The sequence below is a fragment of the Myripristis murdjan genome, chromosome 10 (assembly GCF_902150065.1).
Source record: "Myripristis murdjan chromosome 10, fMyrMur1.1, whole genome shotgun sequence".
NCBI classification, from domain to species: Eukaryota; Metazoa; Chordata; class Actinopteri; order Holocentriformes; family Holocentridae; genus Myripristis; species Myripristis murdjan.
Genome location: NC_043989.1, coordinates 13,244,089 through 13,266,612, shown reverse-complemented (window position 1 = coordinate 13,266,612; position 22,524 = coordinate 13,244,089). Strand labels below are relative to the sequence as shown.

The window sequence follows — 22,524 nt, the reverse complement described above, 5'->3', positions numbered from 1 at the left end:
GTGCTGTATCAGTGTCTGTCCTGCAACATTTACAACATGCAATTGTAGTGCCCCACACACCCGGAATCTTGCTTCCTCGTGTCAATTCCGCTGCAACAGAACCATACCTCTCCCACTCTTTTGGTATTACTCAAACACGTTTAGCAACCATCACCCCTGCGTGCGAGTCTGTTAATTGACTTGATTGTTATCCGAGCGCGTGCATCCGCTCAACAACACTCTGTGCCTCCTTTTCGGTTGCAAAATGCAGTTTATCACTTCGTTACTTCGATAAGCCCCTTTCAGTTTAGCGCACCGTTACACTCTTTGGTCGCGATCCCTCTTTCCCCTTGAGCGGCTGGAGCTCGCGTTGCATGCTGGTACCTGCAGTCCTTACCCCTCCCAGCCTCTCCAGCTTCTAATCCTGGGCGTGGATAGCCGAGCACTACATATCCCATGCTCGCTGTGCACCTTCTGCCCCTCTCTCTCTCCCACCAGACTGGAGACTGGAGATACGGTACGGACTGTCTTGACGAACCCCCCCCCCTCCGGACTTTTAGAACCGAAAACCGTCGAGATTAGTGAACAGCCACGGACGGCAGAGCGAAAGCCTGGACGGCGCATTTGAGTCGTGCTGTACGTCGTTCACATGCCATTTGGACGAGCAGGTTCGTAACTGTTTGTGTCATTGGACATCTTTATCTTGCCTGCTAATTACCTTTAGAATTATTCAGTATTTGGGAGAGTCTGGGGGACGAGAAGGATCGATTCGGGTCGGGCTTGGTGAATGCCTTTCAACGCCGAAGTGGCTCCGCGAAGGGCCGATACGAGACTGAGCACTTCACGTTGGTCGGCCGGAGATAAATAACAGTAGCCTACCTAAACATGTAAACCACTGGGAGTAATGCGGAGGCTTCGCGGAGACTTTGCTGCGCAGGGATCTGAAAATTATCCGTGGTGTTGGACATTGGAGTTGAATATTGTTTGCCCTTTTTCGTGCAGTGGCGATCCTTCCAGCTCTAGCTTTTCCAATAAGTTGTGTTACCCACCCCTCTGTTAGTTGTCCAGCTGGCTACTTTTTTCTCTATCAAAACATTTGTGAGCAACTCAATGCGGTCAATGTCGGTTTCTGGGGTTATCAGCCGGTGGAACTGACTGTGGTTATTTGTTTGTAAACCACGTCACCGATCATGTAGGCTTTACTTGGTTGTTTGTTTGTGGCTCTTAGTGGGGACGGGGTGGTCGCTGGAGTTTTGTTTGGCTCTGCCCTGGGCTTTTTTGTGTGTTTTCGACTGATGTTGATTACCTTATCTGCAAATATGTGACACATTGCCACATTGTGCTCGTACGACGCAGCCCAAAGCACTCAATGGGGATTTCTCCCTGTCATTGCCATGCCCAAACATCTGTCTTGATCGTGAAACATGTTAATCTGCGGTCGCTCATTATTCAAGGGTTCACAGATTGAGGTGGCCTGTGCAGTTTGTTCATGTGTTTGTCTGTGGGTAGACTGATCACCTGAGAGGCAATTGTCATCCTCTCATTATGGTGACTGTTCGCCATCTCCCGCGAGCGAGCGACCCGGAGCTCTCCAGAGTTTTTCCGTGCTGATGTCGATACAGAAAATAAACTGTTTCGTGAATGCCCTGTCACCGCGAAGCACACGTGCCGTCGGCCGTATTGTGCACTTTTTCCTCTTTCAAATATGACATTGGGACGTGTCTCTTTTGTGCCGTGGGCAGGACAAGTGAACTGACCGGGTGGAAGTAGGGTACAGTCTGAGTGATATTTGGCTTCTTTAAATCTCCTTTCCTTGCTGGAAATGAATGGCAGGCTTGACTTTGTTTTGAATAAGTGCCGTTGCCCACGGTGTGTGTGCACCATCGCATATATTTATTGGCCTACATCAGAGCAGATGAATTCAAATGATGTGGCGGAGTAGACCGCGTATCCGCAGCACAAAGACAAACTAGCTGTAAGCAACATGATGTTATACGGTAATGAATGCAGACCCTCCTTGCATTCAGCGATAGCTGCATCGCTGGATCCCTTTCGGTCCGTATTCGCAGATTCCAGCGGAGATGGTGTGCCAGGCTGTCATTTATTTTGTGCATTAGATCGGTTATGTTCCAGTAACTTGAGAGTAAAACATTTCCAATTTCCCTAAGATTTGAATTAGATTTTTGTCTGGTCCCTTTTGTAGTTGTCTCATTTACTTGCAGATGCGCTTGTCTGCTCTCACCTCTCTTATACCTTCATACCAGGGGGTTTCTGGTGTGTGTGTATGCGTGTGTGTCGCCGTGTGTGTGTGCAAATGTTTGTTTTCAGGTGTCAGCAGATTAGATTGACTATTTTTTTTGACAATTATTGGCATTGTACATGCTTGTTTTGCCATGGAAGATATTAATTCACCTTTGAAACTGTTTGTGTTTTTTTAAAGGGAGGTAGTGAATGTATTTTTATGTCTACTTTTAGATTAGATGTATGACCTCTTACACTCCAGCAGAAACCTCACAAGAAATAATGCATTTAGAAAGATAGATGCATAGATAGATCGAGTACTTTAAAAGGGGCAATTATGTTGTCGAAGCTGTTACAGTATCACAAAGACTATCACAAGAAATACAAGAAGAGGGCATAGAAAAGGTAATGCTAAGATACTGGAATGAGATTTACGTCTTGGTTTGGGTAGGGGGTCTGGGTCATCAGTCCAGCGCAGCGTTGTACAGTCTGGCGGCAGTGGGTAACAAGGACCTACAGTTCTGCTCACTTATCAGAGGTGGTCTTTGTTATCCTTATGATAAATTATCACTTAAGCATGAGTACCACAAACTCTTGCAGCGATCATATCTATTAAGTGTAGGAGCAAAGATTCAAACTTTTAAGACAGAGCATATGGAAGACCTAGGAGAATTTAATTGACATATTCATTTTAGATAATGAGAAAAGCATCACCCTTTTTGCTCTCTGTGGTGTTTGGCAGTCTACCTTGGAGTAGTGTGCGTGACTTTGTCAGCTCTGAACACATCTAGGCCACCTGTGCAGCAGTAAAGGAGGGTAATCATTTGAGAGGTCATAGCTGATGGCCCCTGATGCAATAGGTCTCTTTTCACTCAGTGAGCATCCCCTTTTTAGTAAAGACAATTCACATCCTGGATTTATGGAGGACAAAGCACTGCCTTATAGTTCAGATTCCCACCTTGTAACCTAATAAAATCAAAAGGAACAACAGAACAAGTGTGTTCCTCAATTTAATTCACTTCAGTGTGCTTCCCTGAATCTCCTTGTTATGAGGAAATTGTAACATATCAATTGTAACACCTCCAAACTCTTACACAGAGGAAGTTTTCAGTTGCTCAATGTAGTTTACTCAAAATCAATTACGCTTGCATACAAAGGATCTGTTCCTTCATAAAGGATTAAACAAATGTCTTGTGTAATTTAAAGTAAACGACACTGAACACACAGTGATTGCATTAAGCATTTCCCCCCCTTTATTTTCTACAGGACATTGCCATATTTCAAAGAAAACCCTCACCTGACTGACTCACCCACCCCTTGAGGCATGTTGTGTTAAAGAAACACTTATGCAGGTAATTGTTTTTTTTTTTTTTTTTTTTTATTACATTTAGATTACTAGATTAGAGCATTCTTTCCTCTTATCTAATTAACATTGGCCTCATGAACTTCTCTTATTACTCAGGTGGATCCTACACTAATGAATGTAGGGGATGGAGGCACGGTGAGCAGAGAGATCAGTGCTCCAAATAAAGCGTCTACTAGTATGGTGGGAAATCCCCCCCAGACGCTGCCCCCTGAGTTCAGAGGTGATGTTACCCTCAGTCAGCAAAACAAGAACACCCCAACAACAGACTGTAAGACAGCAAAAGCCTGCCTGGACTCAAGCAGTTACAACCACAGTCCTGAGGTTCCTCCACCTCAGCAGCTCAACAATGCACCAATGTCAGGCTCTCCCCTCACCAGCTCAGACAAGAGAGCAGACAAAAGGGCAGAGGTCCCTAAACTCAAGGCTGATGGTCCCGGGGTCTTCCCCTCACCTCAGTGGTCAAGTGGTGCAAAGGTCAGCCCAGAGGACTCGCTCAACCCCAGTCACAGCAATGTGACATCCAATAAGAAATCACATTCACCATCACAGCCAGTGTTAAGTCTTCCTCCTGGGTTCCAGTGCTCCACCATATTTAAACCAGGCCAGCCTGTTGCCTTCCTTCCATCCACCAACTTTTCCTCGCCACTTTGTAAAATCACTCTTCCACCAGCATTAGGTCAGATTGCAGCATTGAGAGAGGCCACAGCCAGTCAGTTTCAGAAGGAAATTCAACCTCAAAGCTCAGGCGTTGGAGGGACACCTCTCATGCGGACCTACCCATATCCATTCTCTGTCGGCCGGACTCCTGCTCCAGAGAAAAAAGCAGGCACGTTGACATCAAAACTTAAAAATAACCTAACATCCAATAAGAGCACCAAATCTGTAGGAGAGCATAAATCCTTAGCCTCAGTGGTGGCCTCACCAGCGATTGCGCTCCCATTACAGCACCCATCATTAGGTTCTGCCCCACCAACCCGCTTCACATTGTCTCCCACCGCTGCCATCTGCTGTGGCCCTGCACTGGCCAGTATCACCACTCAGAGCAGACTGCTGAACCATGTGGAGAAAGGCCACAGCATAGACAAGACATCCGCAGGCTGCCTAAAACCGAAGACCCCATCTGCTTCAGAGGACCATACAGTCACTTGTCCAATAGAATCAAGGGATGTGCCTCTTGATTTATCTTCTAAGTCAAAACGTCCAAAATGCATAAATGACCCTCCTGTTAATGTGATGGAGCATCATCACAATGAATCCAATCAGAGAGATTCCCTTAATGCAAAGAGGACTCATGCTACCACTTATAGTTCAGCTGTGCAATACCCTGTCTTACCCAATACCCACAGAAATGGATCTCATCAAAAACAATCAAACAGGCCTCCAAATCACCAGGTCTTGGAGCCTAAGTCATCCTGGACCAAAGGATCTTCACAAGATTCCATAAAAAACATCCCTGGAACTTATGTAGGTGTGGCTAGCCCCATATTGGCTTCTACTCTTCGGGGTAAAGATGGAAAAGGGACTTTTGCAGATGAATTTCAGAACTTTGCAAAACAGGAGTTTATATCTATCATTGACCAAGGAGAACATCTGGCCTCAAGAGGAAAGAAGCCATCGTATCTGATGAAGGGCAACCAGCATGCTCATAGTGTCAAGCATGCTAAAAACACTAGTACAGCCGTAACTAAGAGCTGTCCCTCCAAAGGAGCCCTAACAACAGCCCTGTCGGGCACCGCCAATGCTCAGACTCATCAGAAGTCTGGAACTGGCAAAGCAGCAGTGCCATACTCTACCGCTGTTGTCAGTCCAGCGTGGCAACAGGCATCTCTTCTTCCTCACCAAGGCTCCTCTGTTCAGAGAAAAATCACACAAGGATCCCCAAAGACCAAGGGCACTGGAATTGCAGAGGGTTCTAAGTTTCAGAGTGCTCATCATAGTCCGTCCAAGAGTGAGGATGATAAGTGGGAGAGAATTAAGTCCCCGTTGTCTAACCTTGCGTCCATTGTGAAGCAGAAAGCTCTGGAAACAACAGCACTAGCAGGCGAAAGTAATGCTCAAGCTGCACCTGTTACATCTAGAAAATCTGATGCACTGAATCCACTAATGGGGAGCCAAGATGCCGAATCCAAACAGAATTCTTCTTTTGAATACCCTTCATTCAGGTCTGTGGAGAAACGGCCTGGTCTGCCATCTCAAGGGGATTCGACTCATACTATCAACCGTGTTGAGAAGGCGAGTGCCACTGAGCCCAGGGAGAATAATACTGACATACACACCAGTCAGGGAGAACACATGGGACTACAAGAGAAGCAAGGCTCCTCAAAGCCTGCTGCTCAGTCTCATATCTTTGGAAGCAATGCATCAACCAATGGGAACAGGATGGAGAGCAAACTAGCCCAGGTGTTAGAGGGGGAGATATTGAAGAAAGAAAGTGGGGCGTCAGACAGTCCTCCCAATGAAAAATTGGAGGGCATAGTTGTGTCTATTCTAAAAGGCCAGTGTGCAGGGGGAGGCGACAAGGTTGAGAAGAAAACAAATGGAACCAAAGAGGAGTCACCAACCAAAGCAAAAGCTGCTGTCATTAAACAAAAGAAAGCCAGCCCTAAGAAGCCAGCTAAGGAGAAGTCACCAACAGATCCATCAAAGAAGGCTGCAGGGACAGCAAAGAGAAAGCAAGACAAGGAAAGCGCTCCAACCAAAGTGTCATCCTCTAAAAAGGTAATTCATCTGCCCATATTGGTGTGAAAATCTACATAATTTCTAATAGATTTTAATGCATTTATTATCTCTCTTTGGTAGAAAGGTAGACCAGTGTTTGTCAGCAACTATTATTTAAGATTTCCAAGAATCAGGTTGTGACTAATGAATTTTATTTTGGCCTTCAGTACTTCCTTTTGTAATAATCAATTACAAATGATTCAACTTCGAAGGTCTTGGTGTGTGCCTTGTTCTGTTATACGCTTTTCTTGATATGTTGCATGCTCTTCATCACTATGAAAGCTTTGTGATCAGTAGTGCCCCATATAGTGTGTTCACTCTGTCCCCTGTGTGTTTTAGGAGAAGAAACAATGTACACCTGTGCAAGAGCAGAATCTATCAGCAGAAAAACTTTCCCCACAGAATAAAGAGATTCCAAAGGACAAGAGCAGTCCCAAGAAGGTTGAGCAATCAACTCACAACAAACCAGGTAAAGTCTTTGTTTCTTATAATACTGTGGCATTTACCGCCCTTATAACAGCTTTCTCAGTGTGCACTAATTTCAGATATCTAATCTCACTCAGCCTTAACAAGTACGTAAGTCCTATTGAGCCCTTAAATTTAAATAATGCACCTGATTTGCAACCTTTTATAGAGCTTAAAGTTTGCAGTAGATTACTATGGGCATCCCAGAGTTGTATTCACCATTCTTGAGATAAATTAGCTGCAGTCAGCCTGAGCAGTATGGTAGTTTTATGCATTAGTAAGAGGGCAGGAAATGTCACACAAAATGCCTGTCTACTGTTTTTAATGTCTCAGAGATGGTTGTTTTATTTCTCAGTGTTTCATATTTGGTGTGAGTATAACAAGGAAATGTATTTTAACCAGTTACAGATTGTGGCAGCAGTCCTCCAAGCGCAGAGACTCCAGTGTCTCTCAGTAGCTCCTGCATATCCAGTAAGGAACCTAAAGCTTCAGAGAGCTGCACCTCAAGACTGAGGAGGGGACGACGGCGAGCTGATGAGGCTCGGCTGGACCACTGGGGCTTTGCAACACCTTCTCCCCCACCTCCTCCAATGCCTCCTCCTCCATCCTCACCCCCTCCACCCGCCAAACAACCCACTCGCCGTCCCAGAGGGAGGCCTCGCACCAACCCCTTGCCAGAGCGAGTCTTTCAGGGCAAGGCCAAGACGAGCAGCGCAGATAGAGACACCCCTGCCCGGAAGAAACGCCGGCGTTGCCGTAACAGAAAGTATCAGAGTGGGGAATACATCATAGAGAAAGACAAGTTGGAAGATGGAGAGCATCTTGAGGAATCTGACTCCTTGAAACAGGACATTGGAATTGCAGCAGGTATCCAATTTCCCTGCGGGGATAAGTGTAGTTTCATTCTATCTTACCTTTTCCCAGACAAGTTTTTCAAAAAAGTGCAAAAATAGTAAAAACAATTTTAAGTGTAGCAGCTTATTGTTATTTGTATAACTATCACTCTACAACATATTCTTCAAGCATGCAGCTTGAACAACCTATAATTATGATTTGTCTTCAGACCCCAAGACAGTTTTATGATGTAACTATCTAACTAATTGAGTTTTATCTTCTTTACTTGCCTTTTTATCCTAAATTCAAGTTTGAGGTAAGATGAAGGTTTAATGACCCCCCGTGTGGAAACTGGGGCGCTGCAGCAACAAAGTAATAATAAAATAAATAAATAATAATAATAATAATAAAAAAATAATAATAAAATAAAATAATATAAATATATAAATAATAATATAAAATAATAATAGGATACAGCAAAGAAAAATCAAATATAAGTAAGAATATAGGAAATGATGGTATTAAACAGCATTCGATAGCTCCAACCAGTAAAACACATGATGCAGAAATGTATGAATTGAAGCTATAGAGAGAACAAGTGATCACAACATTATGAGAATGTTCAAAGTAACAACAACAAATCATGAGAATGAACAAATGAGTGAATTAGCCTATGTACAATATGAAAATATAGAAATACGGGCTATATATAGAATTAAATAGAAATAGTAAAATGTATGCGTCATCTAAACAAAATGAGAGAGAATATGATGGGGAAAATGTGTATTTATGTTATATGCATGATGTTACCATATGTGTGTTGCATTCACAAGGCCATACAGAAATTGTGTAGGTGTGACATACATTGCAAATAACTTCATATTATTCAACTCATAGATGTAGATAAGAATGCACAGATTATCTAAGTTTAATGTGGAATGTTGAGTCTAATTGAATTACAAGATTTTCACCTCAAAAGCTCCAGATAGAGTTTACAAACATACAGAAAAAGTGGCACTGATGTCTCTTCCCATTATTACTGTCATTTTCAGAGCATATTTATAAGTCGATGTTGCATATTTCAGAAATGGGCCTAGAGATAAGTATTGACTCACATGAACAGAATATACAGAAATATGTGCATCAGAAACTGTTCAGCTGAAGAAAAAGTGCTGCTGTCACTTACTTGCATAAAAATCAGTTATTGGATTGTTAAAAAATGTGTTTCAGGCTCATTGAATTCAGCAGAATTAAAACCAGAAACAACGATTTATTTTCAACAGTGCCTCATTTCAGGGCTAGTTGTAGCACTGCCCTCTCCCTTACAAATCAGAAACGGCGCAAACTGATATGTAGGTAAGTCCAGAGTTGAAGAGTGCAAAAAGCAGTCCAGAATAGTTGCTCTAGACAGAGCGGTGCAGGTGCCCTGCCGGCTGAGGCAAGGTCCGTTGGGGCAGGAAGCATCGTCTGATGTTGGCGCACATGAGCACATAAAAACATTTTGTGTTCAGTGTTGATAGATGGGGTGGGTGGTGTTGTACAACACAGAGTTTAGTACCTGTGATTCTTTGTAAAAGAATCTCGGGTACTAAGACTCGTATTTTTTGTTTCTGTGTTTGATGCCACTTAGCGGTGACACCATAACCTCTAAAATCAGCTTGTCCTTACAGATTTGCAGACCACTTTGTGCTCAAGTCCCCGTGCCTCCAGTCCAGAACCTGCTCTACGGAGACCCTCGTTCACTCGCTCAGGGTCCGTTTGCTACCAGGAGAGTGAGGCCTCTCCAGAGTGCAATGACAAGCCTTCAGGGAAGAGGAAGTTCAAAAGCAAACACTTGTGTGAAAGTGAGGAGCAGAAGGTAGGATGCTTGCTGATTTTGCTCTTAGACTTTCGCTGCATTTTAAATCATCCAGACTCAAAGGAAATAGGTATATTGTGCTATGAATAGATTAGCTTACAGTGCCCCCTTGTGGCTGTAATGAGTCACATGTATGGCACTATCCATGATGGCAGCTGGTTTTGCGCAGTACTGGTTCCTGGTATGTGGAGCCAGTTGCCCTGGGTTTCCATTACATTGCATGAGATTTCATCTCACACAGTTTTCTCATTCCTAAATCTGTATTCTAGTTTAAGACCAAACGCAGCAGCTTGGGCAAGCGCTCTGCTTCATTTGCCGTGGACGATGACAACTCTGATGGAAAGAAACCAGATAGCCTCCTGGCCTCTCCAAAGAGCTTGCCATCACCTCCATCCAATAAGAAAAGCTCATCAGGAAAGGGCAGCGCTCCAGAGTCCCCACCCAGAAGGCCAATTCCTCCAGAGGTTCGTCGGCTGATTGTCAATAAGAATGCCGGGGAGACCTTGCTGCAACGAGCTGCCCGCTTGGGCTATCAGGTGACATTTCATCTAACCATCTGTATTAATGGGAAGCGAAAGCGGAAATCATTCCACTTTAATGCCAGTACACAATTTCCTGATTTGCTGGTGTGACACAGCCTCTCTGTCCAACCTCTGTTCCTCAGGATGTAGTTCTATACTGTCTTGAGAAGGACATCCGGGAGGTCAACCGCCGTGACAATGCAGGTTACACCGCTCTCCACGAGGCGTCTTCTCGAGGCTGGACTCAGATTGTACAGATGCTGCTGAAACATGGGGCTGATGTCAACTGTAGCGCCCAGGATGGTACACGGTGAGGCCTCCTGTCAAATTTAATAGAGATGTGGTTCTCAGTCTGGGGGGATGGGACTCCCCACCCTGGGGGGGAAAAAAAAGATAATTTGATTATTGAGGTTTTTAATCTTTGTGATGTCTTTTTGTTTGGGAATCATTTCTAGTCTCTTGGCTCCAGTTATTTATCAAAATCACCTGAAATTTAATGGGGGAAATCCAATATTTTGGGTCATTAATCATTTAATTCACAGTCTTTGGGTGATGGGAGCAGACATTACAATTTTGGGGAGCACAAGCCAAGTAGACCAGATAGAATAAAATACAAAATACATAACCACTGATTTATTTACGTTGTCTCAATATTACTTCATATATTATTGTTAAAAATAAGTAATTATGATAGAGTCAGAGACATTGCAACAAAAGTTGCAATATGTATGATTAAACTGAGGATTATATTCTGATAAAATGGCAGGGTGATATGTTCTTTCCTACGCACACCTGACTCAAACAATACTTGCAAATGCTTTCTATTGTTTGTTTTAAGCCTGCTTACATGGTCAGTATGTGGGGCTTGCTAGGAAGTGTAATCAGTCACAGGAAAATATTTGAAAGTTAAATCACCATGCTTTTCTGTGATGATTAACTTGCCAACACTATCTGCATTGTGGTAACATAGTGAATCACACTCATATGGTACTCTGTATATGTTAGAACAAATAGCAGAGGTATTGTAAATAATACTGGACTCAAGTCTGTTTTAAGGGTATAAAATATTATACATACAACAGTTTTTTTTTTACATATATGTTTTTTTCATAGCCCCCTCCATGATGCAGTGGCGAGTGATAATTTGCCAATAGTCTGGTTGCTGCTCAATCACGGTGCAGATCCAACTCTAGCCACCTACTCTGGACATACACCAGTCAAACTGGCACATAGCCCAAGCATGAAGACCTTCCTCACAGGTAATGTTTCCTGCAGATTTATATTAACCATCTTTTCGATCAGGTGAACTAGTTGTGGATAAATGGACAAATAGCAAATATGTTGAGTTTTTGTTTGGGCTGGGCAATACGTCGATATTGTGATATCAGACTAGATATCATCTGGCATTTTGGATATCATATTATCATGATTTGGCTTTAGTGTTGTCATCTCCCGGTTGTGAAGGCTGCATTATGGTAAAAGGATGCAGTTATCTAAACTTTTTAGACTGTTCTAGGTGTTTTGTTATTTGCTTCTACCTGCTTGGTCGTTATATCCATTCAATTCACAGCATTTCTTGTTGATTGAGGCCAAAGTCAAAGCAATTTGTTCTATTTATTTCTTTTAGCAGATCCATACATTTGAATCAGCATAACTGATGCATCAATGCACTGAATGAATCATTATCTTCACATCTATTTACAGTATACTGACATGCAGTGTACCTCTACTAATGATGATAGTAATGGTCAGATGTCACTTCTCTCCTAACTTTTTACTTTGATCAAAATATACAAAACATCACCTCCTCTTGTTGCAGAATATTTCACAGACTTGGAAGGGCGCAGTGAACAGGATCTCAGTTTACATTGGGATTTCTACAGTAGCTCCCTATTTGGTAAGAAACTTTGTCATCTATCTGTCTGTGTGTCTGTTTATGAAATGCAACATCACAGCGTGAAGTGTTTGGAGAGTTTTCAATTTGTGGAGAGTATAGACAGCGACCCTGCCGTTCTTTATGGGATGGAAGGTCATTCCACCACTGCCAGGAGGGAGAACAGTGGAGGCTTGTTGGAGCAGTGGTCTGATGGCTGCAGGACAGGCACAAGGAGGCCCTGAGTCATAGCAGAGCACAGGGCACAGGCCCTGGGCTGGGCCAGGGCTTGACCATAAAATATCCTTGTGCACCACAACCAGGAGTTTAAATGTGATACAGGCAGCCTCAGGGAGCCAGATATCCAGTGGAGGGCGAACAGGATGAGGGAATTTGGGGAGGTTGAAGAGAGGCCAGGCTGCAGCACTCTGGATAAACTGAACACTTGAGAGAATACTTTGTGACTGCCCAATATGGGCCCAATAGCAGTCTAGCATTTTATTTACAATATTGAAACATTTGTCCACCTTATATGTTTAGCAAAATACGTATGTGGCTCAGTTGCAACAGAAATAGGATTTGATATTTACTTTTTATGCATTTATAACTTGGTTTATAATTGCTAGTGGCAAATGGAGTGCACTGCAGCATGTTGATATGATGATAGAAAATTTAAATGGATTAAATTTTCTGATTTTTAAAATTGCACCAGAGCATTGGAGGAGGTTGATTTCCACTTGGCCCACCACCACTTTTAAAGGATAATACCAGTGTTTTTTCAAGGTTGTGCCAATGGCCTGAATGGTTTAGCTTTGCAGTATTCCTCATGGTGTGTGCAGTCAGTCAGCATAGTTTGGAAATGTGAGGAATCACTTCTGTGCCTTCAGAACAAGCCTCCTGCTGCTGTTAATGCTTATACAGTATCAAAACAACTTCCGCAGACTAGAAATTTGCCTTTTCAAGATAATCTGTCACAGTAAACATTAAGCCTTAATTTAGCCTTGGCAAAGTTTTCAGTTTTGTTATTATTTTGTTGTGTTTGAATTAAATGTTTTCATGACTGTGCATGCATTGCATTGCTCTTCTTACAGTCAATCTCTTGATAACTACAAACTGAAACAGAGGGCTTTACCAGGAAATAATCCCATCAAAACATGTCATATTACAAACTTTATTGTAGGGCTGAGCAATATATTATTATATTAATGTCATGAAATGAGATTAGATATCATCTTGGATTGTGGATGTCATAATACCATGATGTGGCATAAGAGTTGTCTTTCCCTGATTTATAAAGGCTGCATTTCAGTTTATGGATGCAGTTTTGTGAAGTTTCAGCTGTTCTGTTATTTGCCTCTTCCTGCTTGGTCTTCGTATTGACATTACTAGTGATTGTTCATCAAAAATCTCTTATGTGTAAATATCTCAGGGAAGCATCGATAATATCATCACAAAATAGATGCTGTGGTATTCAGTCAAAGATATTGTAATGTTTGATTTTGTCAACATCAACCGTACGAACATTATTTTAACTTCCATGTCTTTTTATTGGAGGAATCTTTGTTTACCAAAGCATCAGATTGCAGTTTAGTTTCCACACTGTAAAGTTTGTATTTACATAAACAAATTGTTTAAAATCTAATTACATACAGCAGGCAGTGGACAGTATTTTAGAAAATGTAAACTAGGCTTTGACAGTAGGAAATGGGATATAACCCGAAATGACACTGACATTGCCCTTCAACTGATTGAAGCGTCCCTTTCAGTCAGTATGACTTTTATGGTTGGTTTGTGTGGAGTGGCCACTAGAGGGGGTCCAAGCCGCGCACTGAGAAGCAGCTCATTGGCAGTTCAGTTATTCAGCGAGTCCCTCCGATTCTCTGCTCACCTCACTGAACCTCTCTTCGCAGAGTCTGACCAGGAGCCGTGCTGGGACTTCTTGCTGTCTGAGCAGAATCAAGAGCAGGAGGAGAAGGAAAGGGAGAAGTCTGAGAGAGACTCTGACAAAGATTGCCTTCTGTTTGAGTTCTCCTCCGAGCCCCTCTTACCTTGCTATCATGTTCAGGTGTCATTAACCCAGGGGTGAGTTGGCAATGATGAGACGGCGCTGGCGAGAATGATTAACAAATGAACAGTCACAGTGTAAAGCCTCAGACACACCACACAGAGAACAGGTGGGCAGTGGATGCTGATATTACTGTAGTGGAGTTCACACACCAGCCATGGGTTATGGATATATGGGCACTAGGTTTGGCTTTGAGTCTGTTTTCTCCATGTCCAGCTATTGATGATCTTCCTCTCTTCACTGTTATTGTTGATCAAAACATGCACTACTTTAAATAAGTGTTACTGTAGGATAATGAATGTCAGATCTGCTACTGAAACATAAAATAGCTACTATTTAGATGAATGATAGATAGATAGAGACAAAAATCTGTGAAGAAGATGCATGAGGTGAAGTTAATCACAGAAGAACAAGGGCATGGCCTTTGCACTTTTAATGACCTTACCATAGTTTCTACAAAGACAAAAGAAAGACAGGGTGTAGGATGCTGTTTCCTCAGCTGGATGAGTATAATGTATGGCCAGTTTTCATTTACAAGGATAAAGTGACATTGCAGTCTTGTGGCATACTGTTTTTACTCAGGGAATTTAATTCAATTCAACCTTTGTGTAGTTTTCAGAAGACACAGCGAGAGTACTCGTTTTAAAGTGCATCAAGATTACATACAAAGAAATACAATACATATTGATAAAATAAAAACAGTTAAATCAATAGAGATGTTCTTCTACATAAACTCCTATACACTCGTTTGCATATAGAACAAGAAACAGGACACACTCTTTGTGTGTTGCACAGCAAGTCTCCCAGATAACTTCTACTGTGTGTCTGTTCCGCATCTGTGGTGAACCAGAATTACAATAAAGAGGCTGGAAGCCATAAAGCCATAACATGCAGCCATAAAGTGTTCTTTTATAGCTGCATGATATTATCAGCTGTGTGTTCTGTATTTGATTCTCATGCACCACTGTTGTGCTTACTAGGAAAATAAAATTTCAGTTTTGATGCCCATAGTGGCTTCTAGTTTCTTTATTAAATATGGTTTTAAGGGCCTGTTTAGAAGCTCCTATTTCTCCACTGCCCTGTGGGTGATTCAGAAGAAGTTGGATGGATGACTTAGGCTTCCTTGATGTCTAGCACAAAGAAAATTCTGTGCCATGTCATATCTGAAAATAAAGTGTTTCTTCAGGAAAAAGTGGGGGTCTATAGAGTCACGCGTATCAATTTGGGAATTTTCCACATAAAGGCAACCACTGGTCTACTTCAGCCACTTTGAGTTGCTTCCAGAGGTCCTCTGGAAGCAAAGGAGGACTTGTTAAACTTAAGTATAATTTAATAATTATACTGAATAATACAATTCAATAAATGTTCAAGTATGATACCCAGGCCTGAAGAATTTACTACTTAACACAAAGGAAAGTATCTTTTCATATCAATGTCCCAGGGGCAAAATCTCGTCAAATGGGGGTTTGTGATTAAGGAGTGTGAACTTTCCTGAATTAAAACTGAAAAAGTTTGAAAACGGCTATTTTAACTGATGTACCTTGCTTGATGTTTTTTCCTGCTCTAAGCTATGTCTAATACCACACATGTTCCTCTCTGATAGCTTTTGCAACTGGTTCTTGCTGACGGACGTCCTGAAGCGCCTGAAGATGTCAGCACGGATTTTCCGGGCGCGTTACCCGCACTTGGAGGTGGTGAGCTTGTCGCAGGCCGAGCTCTGGAGGCAGGTCTCGGTCAGCCAGGTGAGCTCAGCTTTGGCAGCGCCCCACAGAGGCAAGCACAAAGAGGAGGAGGACCAGGAAGAGGACGAAGAGGGGCTTGTGGATTTGGTGCGCTGCGTGCCTGAGCTCCAGAGACTACTGGGCTCCTCCATTCACATCCTACAGGAGGAGGAGGAGGAGGAGGAGGAGGAGACGCCGACAAACACAGGGAAGCCACGCAGCCGATAGCCTCCCTCGCCACCTTGTAGACATTCAAACTGTTGTCATTTTCCAGTTTCAAGTGTGTCAACCTTGTCCTCCCTGCAAGCAGCAGCACCTCCAAGAAAACGTTTCCGTCCATTGTAATGAGGGTTATGGATTATAAGTGTCTAACTCCAGTGATAGTACTGACTTGACACTCCATGTATGACCTTTTGACCTCAGCAGCAGGTGATTAAGTGGTCACGGCAGCGCCACCTCAAGGACCGGCACATTGGATTGGTCAGTGGTGGAAAGCAGCTTTCAGGTTCCTATCTATAGGTATATTTGATTACCTGAGAACTATTGAGAAAACTTTTTTTTAATGATTATGTATGTACATGGTAGTGTATATGTATATCTTGCCATCAGGGTTAACACATTTGGTTATATAAATGTATACTTGTGGCAAGGGATGGATTATGTTTAGGACTTTTAGTTGAGTTTGTTTGTTCCTGAGGGAAAGCGATATTTTTCGATGGGAGATAATCCAAGGCTTTTATCTTGGTGAACTCTTGCGTAAAGCTAAGAGGCTTATGGCCAGCTAACAGAGTCAGGGAGGCCATTGGCCCAGGTGGTTTCTCTGTCAGCCTGGGAGACCTGGAGACCTGCAGAGAAGAGATCATGGCACATATATTTTACCCACAAACACACACACACCCAGCTCACAGCCTCAAGTCCCATTTCCTTCTCCATCTGTTTTATTTTTCATACCCTACACATCATGCAGCTTACGACGTGTCTTCGCTTTTCTTTTCTTTTCTTTTTTTTTTTTTTTTTTTATTTGGTGCACATTTCACAACGTATACCTGGGGGTAACACTTGGCTGTCCCACTCCCCACTCAGACTATGAAATGTTTTTGGACCTTGAGAATGAGAACTTGTTTACAGAACTGGACAGATGGAAAGTTTTCTGCAGTAGTGTTCTCCACTCCCCAGGTTGCACTCCTCCTGAACTGATACAGAATCCTGTGGATCACTCTCAGAGGAATAGTAGTACCATCTCTGGAGTCCAGAGCCTTCTCCTGTGTTAGAGGAGTTCTCTCAGAGGAGAGCGAGGTGCCCTCTTACTGCAGCCACGACTGTCCCTGTGTCCTTATGGTGTTCCCGGATCCCACCGTGCTTTGTGTTGCGAGTGTTTTATTTACACTGTTTGATGTGCTTAATTTAATAGTCATTAATATATTTGACTTCTTATGTATCTGACAAAACTATCTATGAGAATTGCTTTGTATGGTTGGTGCTTCATTTTGAAATGTACTTATTAGGATCCCTTTATTCTGAGATTTTTCTCTTTCATTGCAAAACAGTATTTCAAAAAGCAAAAGTACAGTTTTATTGTACTGGTGCTAAGATAGATTTTGTGTTGACAATCAATGAAGTTTTGGTTTGAAGTCACAAACTAATAAAAGATATTTAAGATGAAGAGACTGAAATGTAAAGAAAGTATAGTTTAGTTAAGGAAAATGGGGTACAGTGAGACTAAAAGACTTTGAGCAATGTCTGAGACCTGGAAAGAACCTTTTATTTGATTCTTTTATAAGAAATCAACAAGAATAAAGCATGATTGTGATCAGAGTTTTGTATCTCTTTGGTTTGTCAGGTTGGTCATAATCTCACTGAATGAAATATTAAAAGAATTCAAATCATGTCTTTGACCTTGGGCATGTAAATGGATGGATATTTGTAACTCAAATATCTCATCTCAAGATTGAAGCCAGAGAAGAAATTCCAGGAAGTAGCAGTTCTGACATTGCAGACAATTGATTCTCTGGCTCTGACATGTAGTAAGTAAATTGATGTACACAACTATGTTTAGCAGTCTGAGATATTGGGAATCGGCTTTAAAATAGTTGAAAAGTATATATATTTCAAGGAAAATCTCCAATCCAAAAGCCAAATTTATTGCACAAAGGTCATTTCAAGAACTGTATAGTGCTTTTTTCCCATTTTAATTATCCCTCTTTGAAAATTAAATGTTTGAAGGGGTTGAAGTGACATGAGATGACATCCTGCTAAGAAGGGGTTTGTGTTTTATGTCCACTAGAGGGAACCAATAACACAGATTCACTAATAAATCTAGAAAGTGCAATCTGCTCGCTGCTTTCTCTTTTTCCTTTTTCCTGTAAGTGTTCCCCGCATGCATGAATTCATGGCATTTACCAGTGATTTCTTGGGCATTTCCCTGTTCAGTCACTAACTGTTTGTTTTATTCCCTCAAATATATTTCATAGATCACTCAGATTCAATCGCCTGGGAGAGCACGCTTCCTGCCCCACTGGAGTGCCCTTTAGCAAGACAAAAAAGCTCATTTGGGAATGTGAACCGACTATCGCAAAATAATACACACGACAGAAAACCAAACTATCTGCTGTTCACTTCCTAGAGATCATTCTGACTGTGGCTTTTTGGTGAAACTGATGCTGCTCAGCACAGCATGGAGCCTCATGGGGTTGAGTAATTGAGACAAATTACTGAGCACTGTACTGGGGATTGGCATCATGTGAGGAACATTATGACTTCTGTTTTGCCTGTGAGGCCTCTTGTTAATAATATTGGGTTGGGAAAGTTTGCCCTTAGAGAGCAAGTGCACTTGGTGATACGCTATCCATGTAACAGCTGTCCCGTGGACTCAACTTTATGATACTGCCGGTGGAAAGGAAAGCACGTCTCCTCCAGAGAAATTCAGTCGCTATCAATTATCTATTTAGATAAAGAGCAGAGTAGCATTGGTTACGGTGGCAGCAGGCAATACTTGGGACTGACAGAAATGCTACAAAATCACATTTAATGATGCACTCTTAACTTGCCTCATTGCCTTAATTATATCTTCTAGGCAAGAAGTATGGAAAATGGGCCCTTGCCATAAAGGGCAAAGGCAATCACAGACAATCAGCCCACTATAACAATACTAGAACAATATTTCTCTCAATGAATCAATAAGAGAGCTGGAGCTTAGCAGGCTGAAATAATAAAACCTAATATTTCCTAGACAATATATGGACCTTTTTGTGATTTCTCTTTGTAAATGTTGAGATGCTGTATTGAGCAGAGACGTGACACACCACACAGCCCCGTGCAGGGCCCCATGGTACAGACGTCCCAGCACTGTAACCTGTTCTGTCCTGTGAGGTTACTAGAGTTCAGGCACCGCGAGGCAACCAGGCTGGAGGCACTCTGCGATGACAGCATGATAGTATGTGGCTGCCTCGAGCCTGTTTAATCTATTTATATTTAATTGGTGAAAGTTTTTCATGATTATGTACAGCTGAAGCCTACATGAATTATGAGCTCTAAAGTAGGAGTTCATTTGCCAGTTGCTGCTTTCAAGATTTAAGGTTAACAGTTTTTTTTTCCCTCTTTAGTCAGATATTTTTTTTTATTCTTGGTGATCATTATCCAGAGAGGCTCAGCCATTTCAAGAAAGTAGTCATGCTTCACTGTGGGTTTAGCAGCCTGACTGCTGGCCCCGTAAATCAAGCCTCATTACATCATACTGGGGAGCTCAGCCCTGAGGTCCGCCCCGTCACCAAGCCCCTGCCATGCCACGGTGCTCATTGGCCTTCTATTGTGGAGCAGCACACTCTGATTGGTTTAAAATGAGGGCAAGTCTCTACAAGACCTACTGACAGACTGACATGAAAAGAGGAAGAGATAGGGGCTAAGCAAAGTTGTGCTTTGTTACTACATGGAGCCCCTGTTGACAGTAAAAGATAAGAAAAAAGGCAAACTTTAGTAGTACAGATTATCATATGTGTGTGTGCGTTTGGGTGGGGCTTTCTGCAAATATATATTTGGGTCTTTTCTTATCTCCTGTATTTCATTCACTCCCATTTCCAATATTGTAGAATGAGTTCTACCAAACATTTTACTTTGTAAGAACAAACGTTTCTCATTAAATCTGATATAAAACAATAATCCATGTATGACATGTCAACATGCCATTAGATAAATATTTAGTTTCTGTGCTTAGCCATATTATTTCTGTTATGTTATTCAGATTTGTTCTTCCAAATGCCCCCCACATCGCCTCGGGTTCAGTGAGATCGCCTAGTGTTTGTTCTTTGTTACAGCCCTTGGTTTGGCTTATGTAACAGTCCTCTTTGGGAAAAAAAAAAAAAAACACACAAGTGGGAAGTCTTTTTCACTTAGCTTGCATCTGAGGCTCAGCCTAGATACTTCCCTTTTCTCTTGATTCCTATTGAGAAGAACTCACAGTATCGCTGTCTCAAGTCTTGAGCAGAATCTTAAACACACTGAGGCGGATCGTCTGACCGGTTCTTTTGACTTGGTGAACAGTTTTGGTGCTTGAGACAGAATTTAATTTCACCCCAAGAGACTCCGGGTCCTTTTGTTGTCATCAGCAAGACCTAGATTAATGTTCTCTCCCCACAGTTGAGTCTGTTGTATGTCAGCGCCATCAGCAGTGCATCAAATCGATGGATAAATCATACGTCCCATAACGCTGCCATGAAATATAGTCTCTAAGTCTGAATGCTAAACATCTGTGCTCGCTGCCAGTAATTTCTTGGCCACTATTAATAACCAGACCTGCAATGGTGTCTAATCTGTTGCTATCTCTGACTTGATGGGTTTGCCAATCACTTCTAACTATAACCTGAGGGTAGAGAAATATTCCTGCATTGGCCCTATTTATTCAGCAATGAACTGACCTTGGCCGGACACTTCAGTTCATTTCAGTTATCAGTCAACACTCAGTCGGTCTGCACGTGCCTGAATCCAGACCTGTTTATGAAATAGAGTTCACATTGAGACACTTTGCCCTTTGGATTCCTTCTGTTTACATGGAGGTTGAGAAAACTGCCCAAATATTATCTGGAAAGCATAAAAAAATAAATAAATAAATAAGAGGTACGTCTTTGTTTGTTCACCTAAAGGGATTAGGGTTTTTGCCAGGTCACAAAAGTCCCTGATAACCCCAACGCACTCACTTTGAAAGATAAAGATTTGGCTGCATGAGGCAAACAAACATTCTGTTTTTGTAACGTGATCAGTGTGTTTTCTGTGGATTGTATAGCTTTCCAATGGCTCCACTGACAACACAGACTTAATTTAAGTCACTGTAGAGTTGCTGACTTGCCTTGTGAACACACACTCATACAGTTACACACTGACGGGCAGACATTCAGACATGCCCACACACATGCATACACACTCACACACAATCATGCCATTGTCTCGTCCTTGTCTTGCAGATTAGATTAAATAAAATAGTCGGCCAGGAATGGACACAGGCATTGACCTGTGGAGAACTCATTGCTTTATCTGGCTGTGTCACTGAGAACACAGCATTTCAGCATGGAGAACTGAGCCCGATTGTTATCATAGACCTACCTGACAATTAGAGAAAACCGATTCCTAGAGGAACACAGTGGCATTTACATATAGGTGAATGTTTCACAGAGATAGCCTTGGGGAAATGGCAAGAGAAATCTACTTTAAAAACTGAAATGATACAAACACCGCAGCATAGAAGGCCTCACAAAGCACTGTCCTGATTTTGAATAATGCCTGATTTGCATGATGTGCATGATTTTTTGTGTGGTTATTGACAGACTCAAGCCTCTAGGATTAAGAAAGGGAATAACCGTGGGTGCACAGTTGCAGGAGCAGACAGGAGGCTGTGCTGACCTATATAAACGGCACATTAAGGGATAGAGTTAGACGTTAAGCGTGCACAATAGCAGAGCAGCAGACAAGGCAGGGCTGAGGGGATTGTTCGCTCTGAGAGACACTCTGTGTCAGGCAGTAAGCAGCGCCAGCTGGACTCCACGCCCACTTGCCTCTTACATAACCTTATACATTCCACCCCTATACATGCCGCACAGAGCTGGCATACTGATCTTGTTGGCCTCATACTCAGCAGGCCAAATTGTCCTGAGTTGTCCTTTTGTGGCTTTAAGAGCATGTCCTTATCCTGTGTGTTTCATCCTTATCCTGTGAGTCAATTCAGCAGATTCTGCCATCTAAGAAGACATAGATTTACTACCAAGAAAGACCTTAAATGCTGTTTTTGGCACAAGCAGCTGAAATTTTTATTCCTTTACCAACAACACAAATGCTTATGTGCCCTTACAAGAGGATTGTGGCGGCCAGCCCAGGTCCTATCGAAAAGTGGAGAGAGAAAGGGGGAGGAGGGGCTGCCTCTGTGTTGAAGGAGCTCAGTGGGAAAGCATCTGTCTAAAAGAGAACATGGTGTTCCCAGCTTCACAGCTGTGTCTAAGCCTGCCAAGACAAAAGAGTTATTGCTGATCTGATGCTAAATGAGGAGGCAAGCACTTCTATCCTGATGGAGCCAATGCCAACATTGTAGCTACCAAACTGTCGTGTTACTTTACATTTTATATTAGACAATGGGAAACTAGGAGAAATTCAGGATATTCAAATGTTAGGTAATGTGGTTCTATCTTCATCGCCCATCATCCAAAGTTCACACAGAATTCAACGTAAACAAAAACAAGGTCTGTTTTTTCCCTTGAGTGTACATGGTAATCTGATAAGATATGTAACAGGGAGTCTTGCTCCCTGGCTGGTATGGCCTTTAAGATTGCAGTGGCTGTAGAATAGTGGAGATTCAAAGAATGAAGTGCAGTATTTACCAGCTCTTTCTGAAATATGTTAAAGT

General features: G+C 42.3%; 1 protein-coding gene across 2 annotated transcripts; it reads left to right on the top strand.

The window, feature by feature from the left end:
- The first annotated feature begins 549 nt into the window (after positions 1 to 549).
- On the top strand, positions 550 to 17,456 carry bcorl1 (BCL6 corepressor-like 1). 2 transcript variants are annotated; one of them, XM_030062403.1, is made up of 12 exons: positions 550 to 647; positions 3,487 to 3,572; positions 3,683 to 6,304; positions 6,644 to 6,773; positions 7,178 to 7,636; positions 9,274 to 9,461; positions 9,731 to 9,997; positions 10,126 to 10,292; positions 11,096 to 11,241; positions 11,802 to 11,879; positions 13,766 to 13,937; positions 15,524 to 17,456. In XM_030062403.1, the coding sequence occupies exons 2-12, from the start codon at positions 3,567 to 3,569 to the stop codon at positions 15,867 to 15,869; spliced, it is 4,581 nt and encodes a 1,526-aa protein (XP_029918263.1). In that variant the 5' UTR covers positions 550 to 647; positions 3,487 to 3,566; the 3' UTR covers positions 15,870 to 17,456. The 2 variants fall into 2 exon arrangements, with proteins under 2 accessions (XP_029918263.1, XP_029918262.1); XM_030062402.1 differs by having other exon boundaries at positions 7,172 to 7,636.
- Positions 17,457 to 22,524: the final 5,068 nt, after the last annotated feature.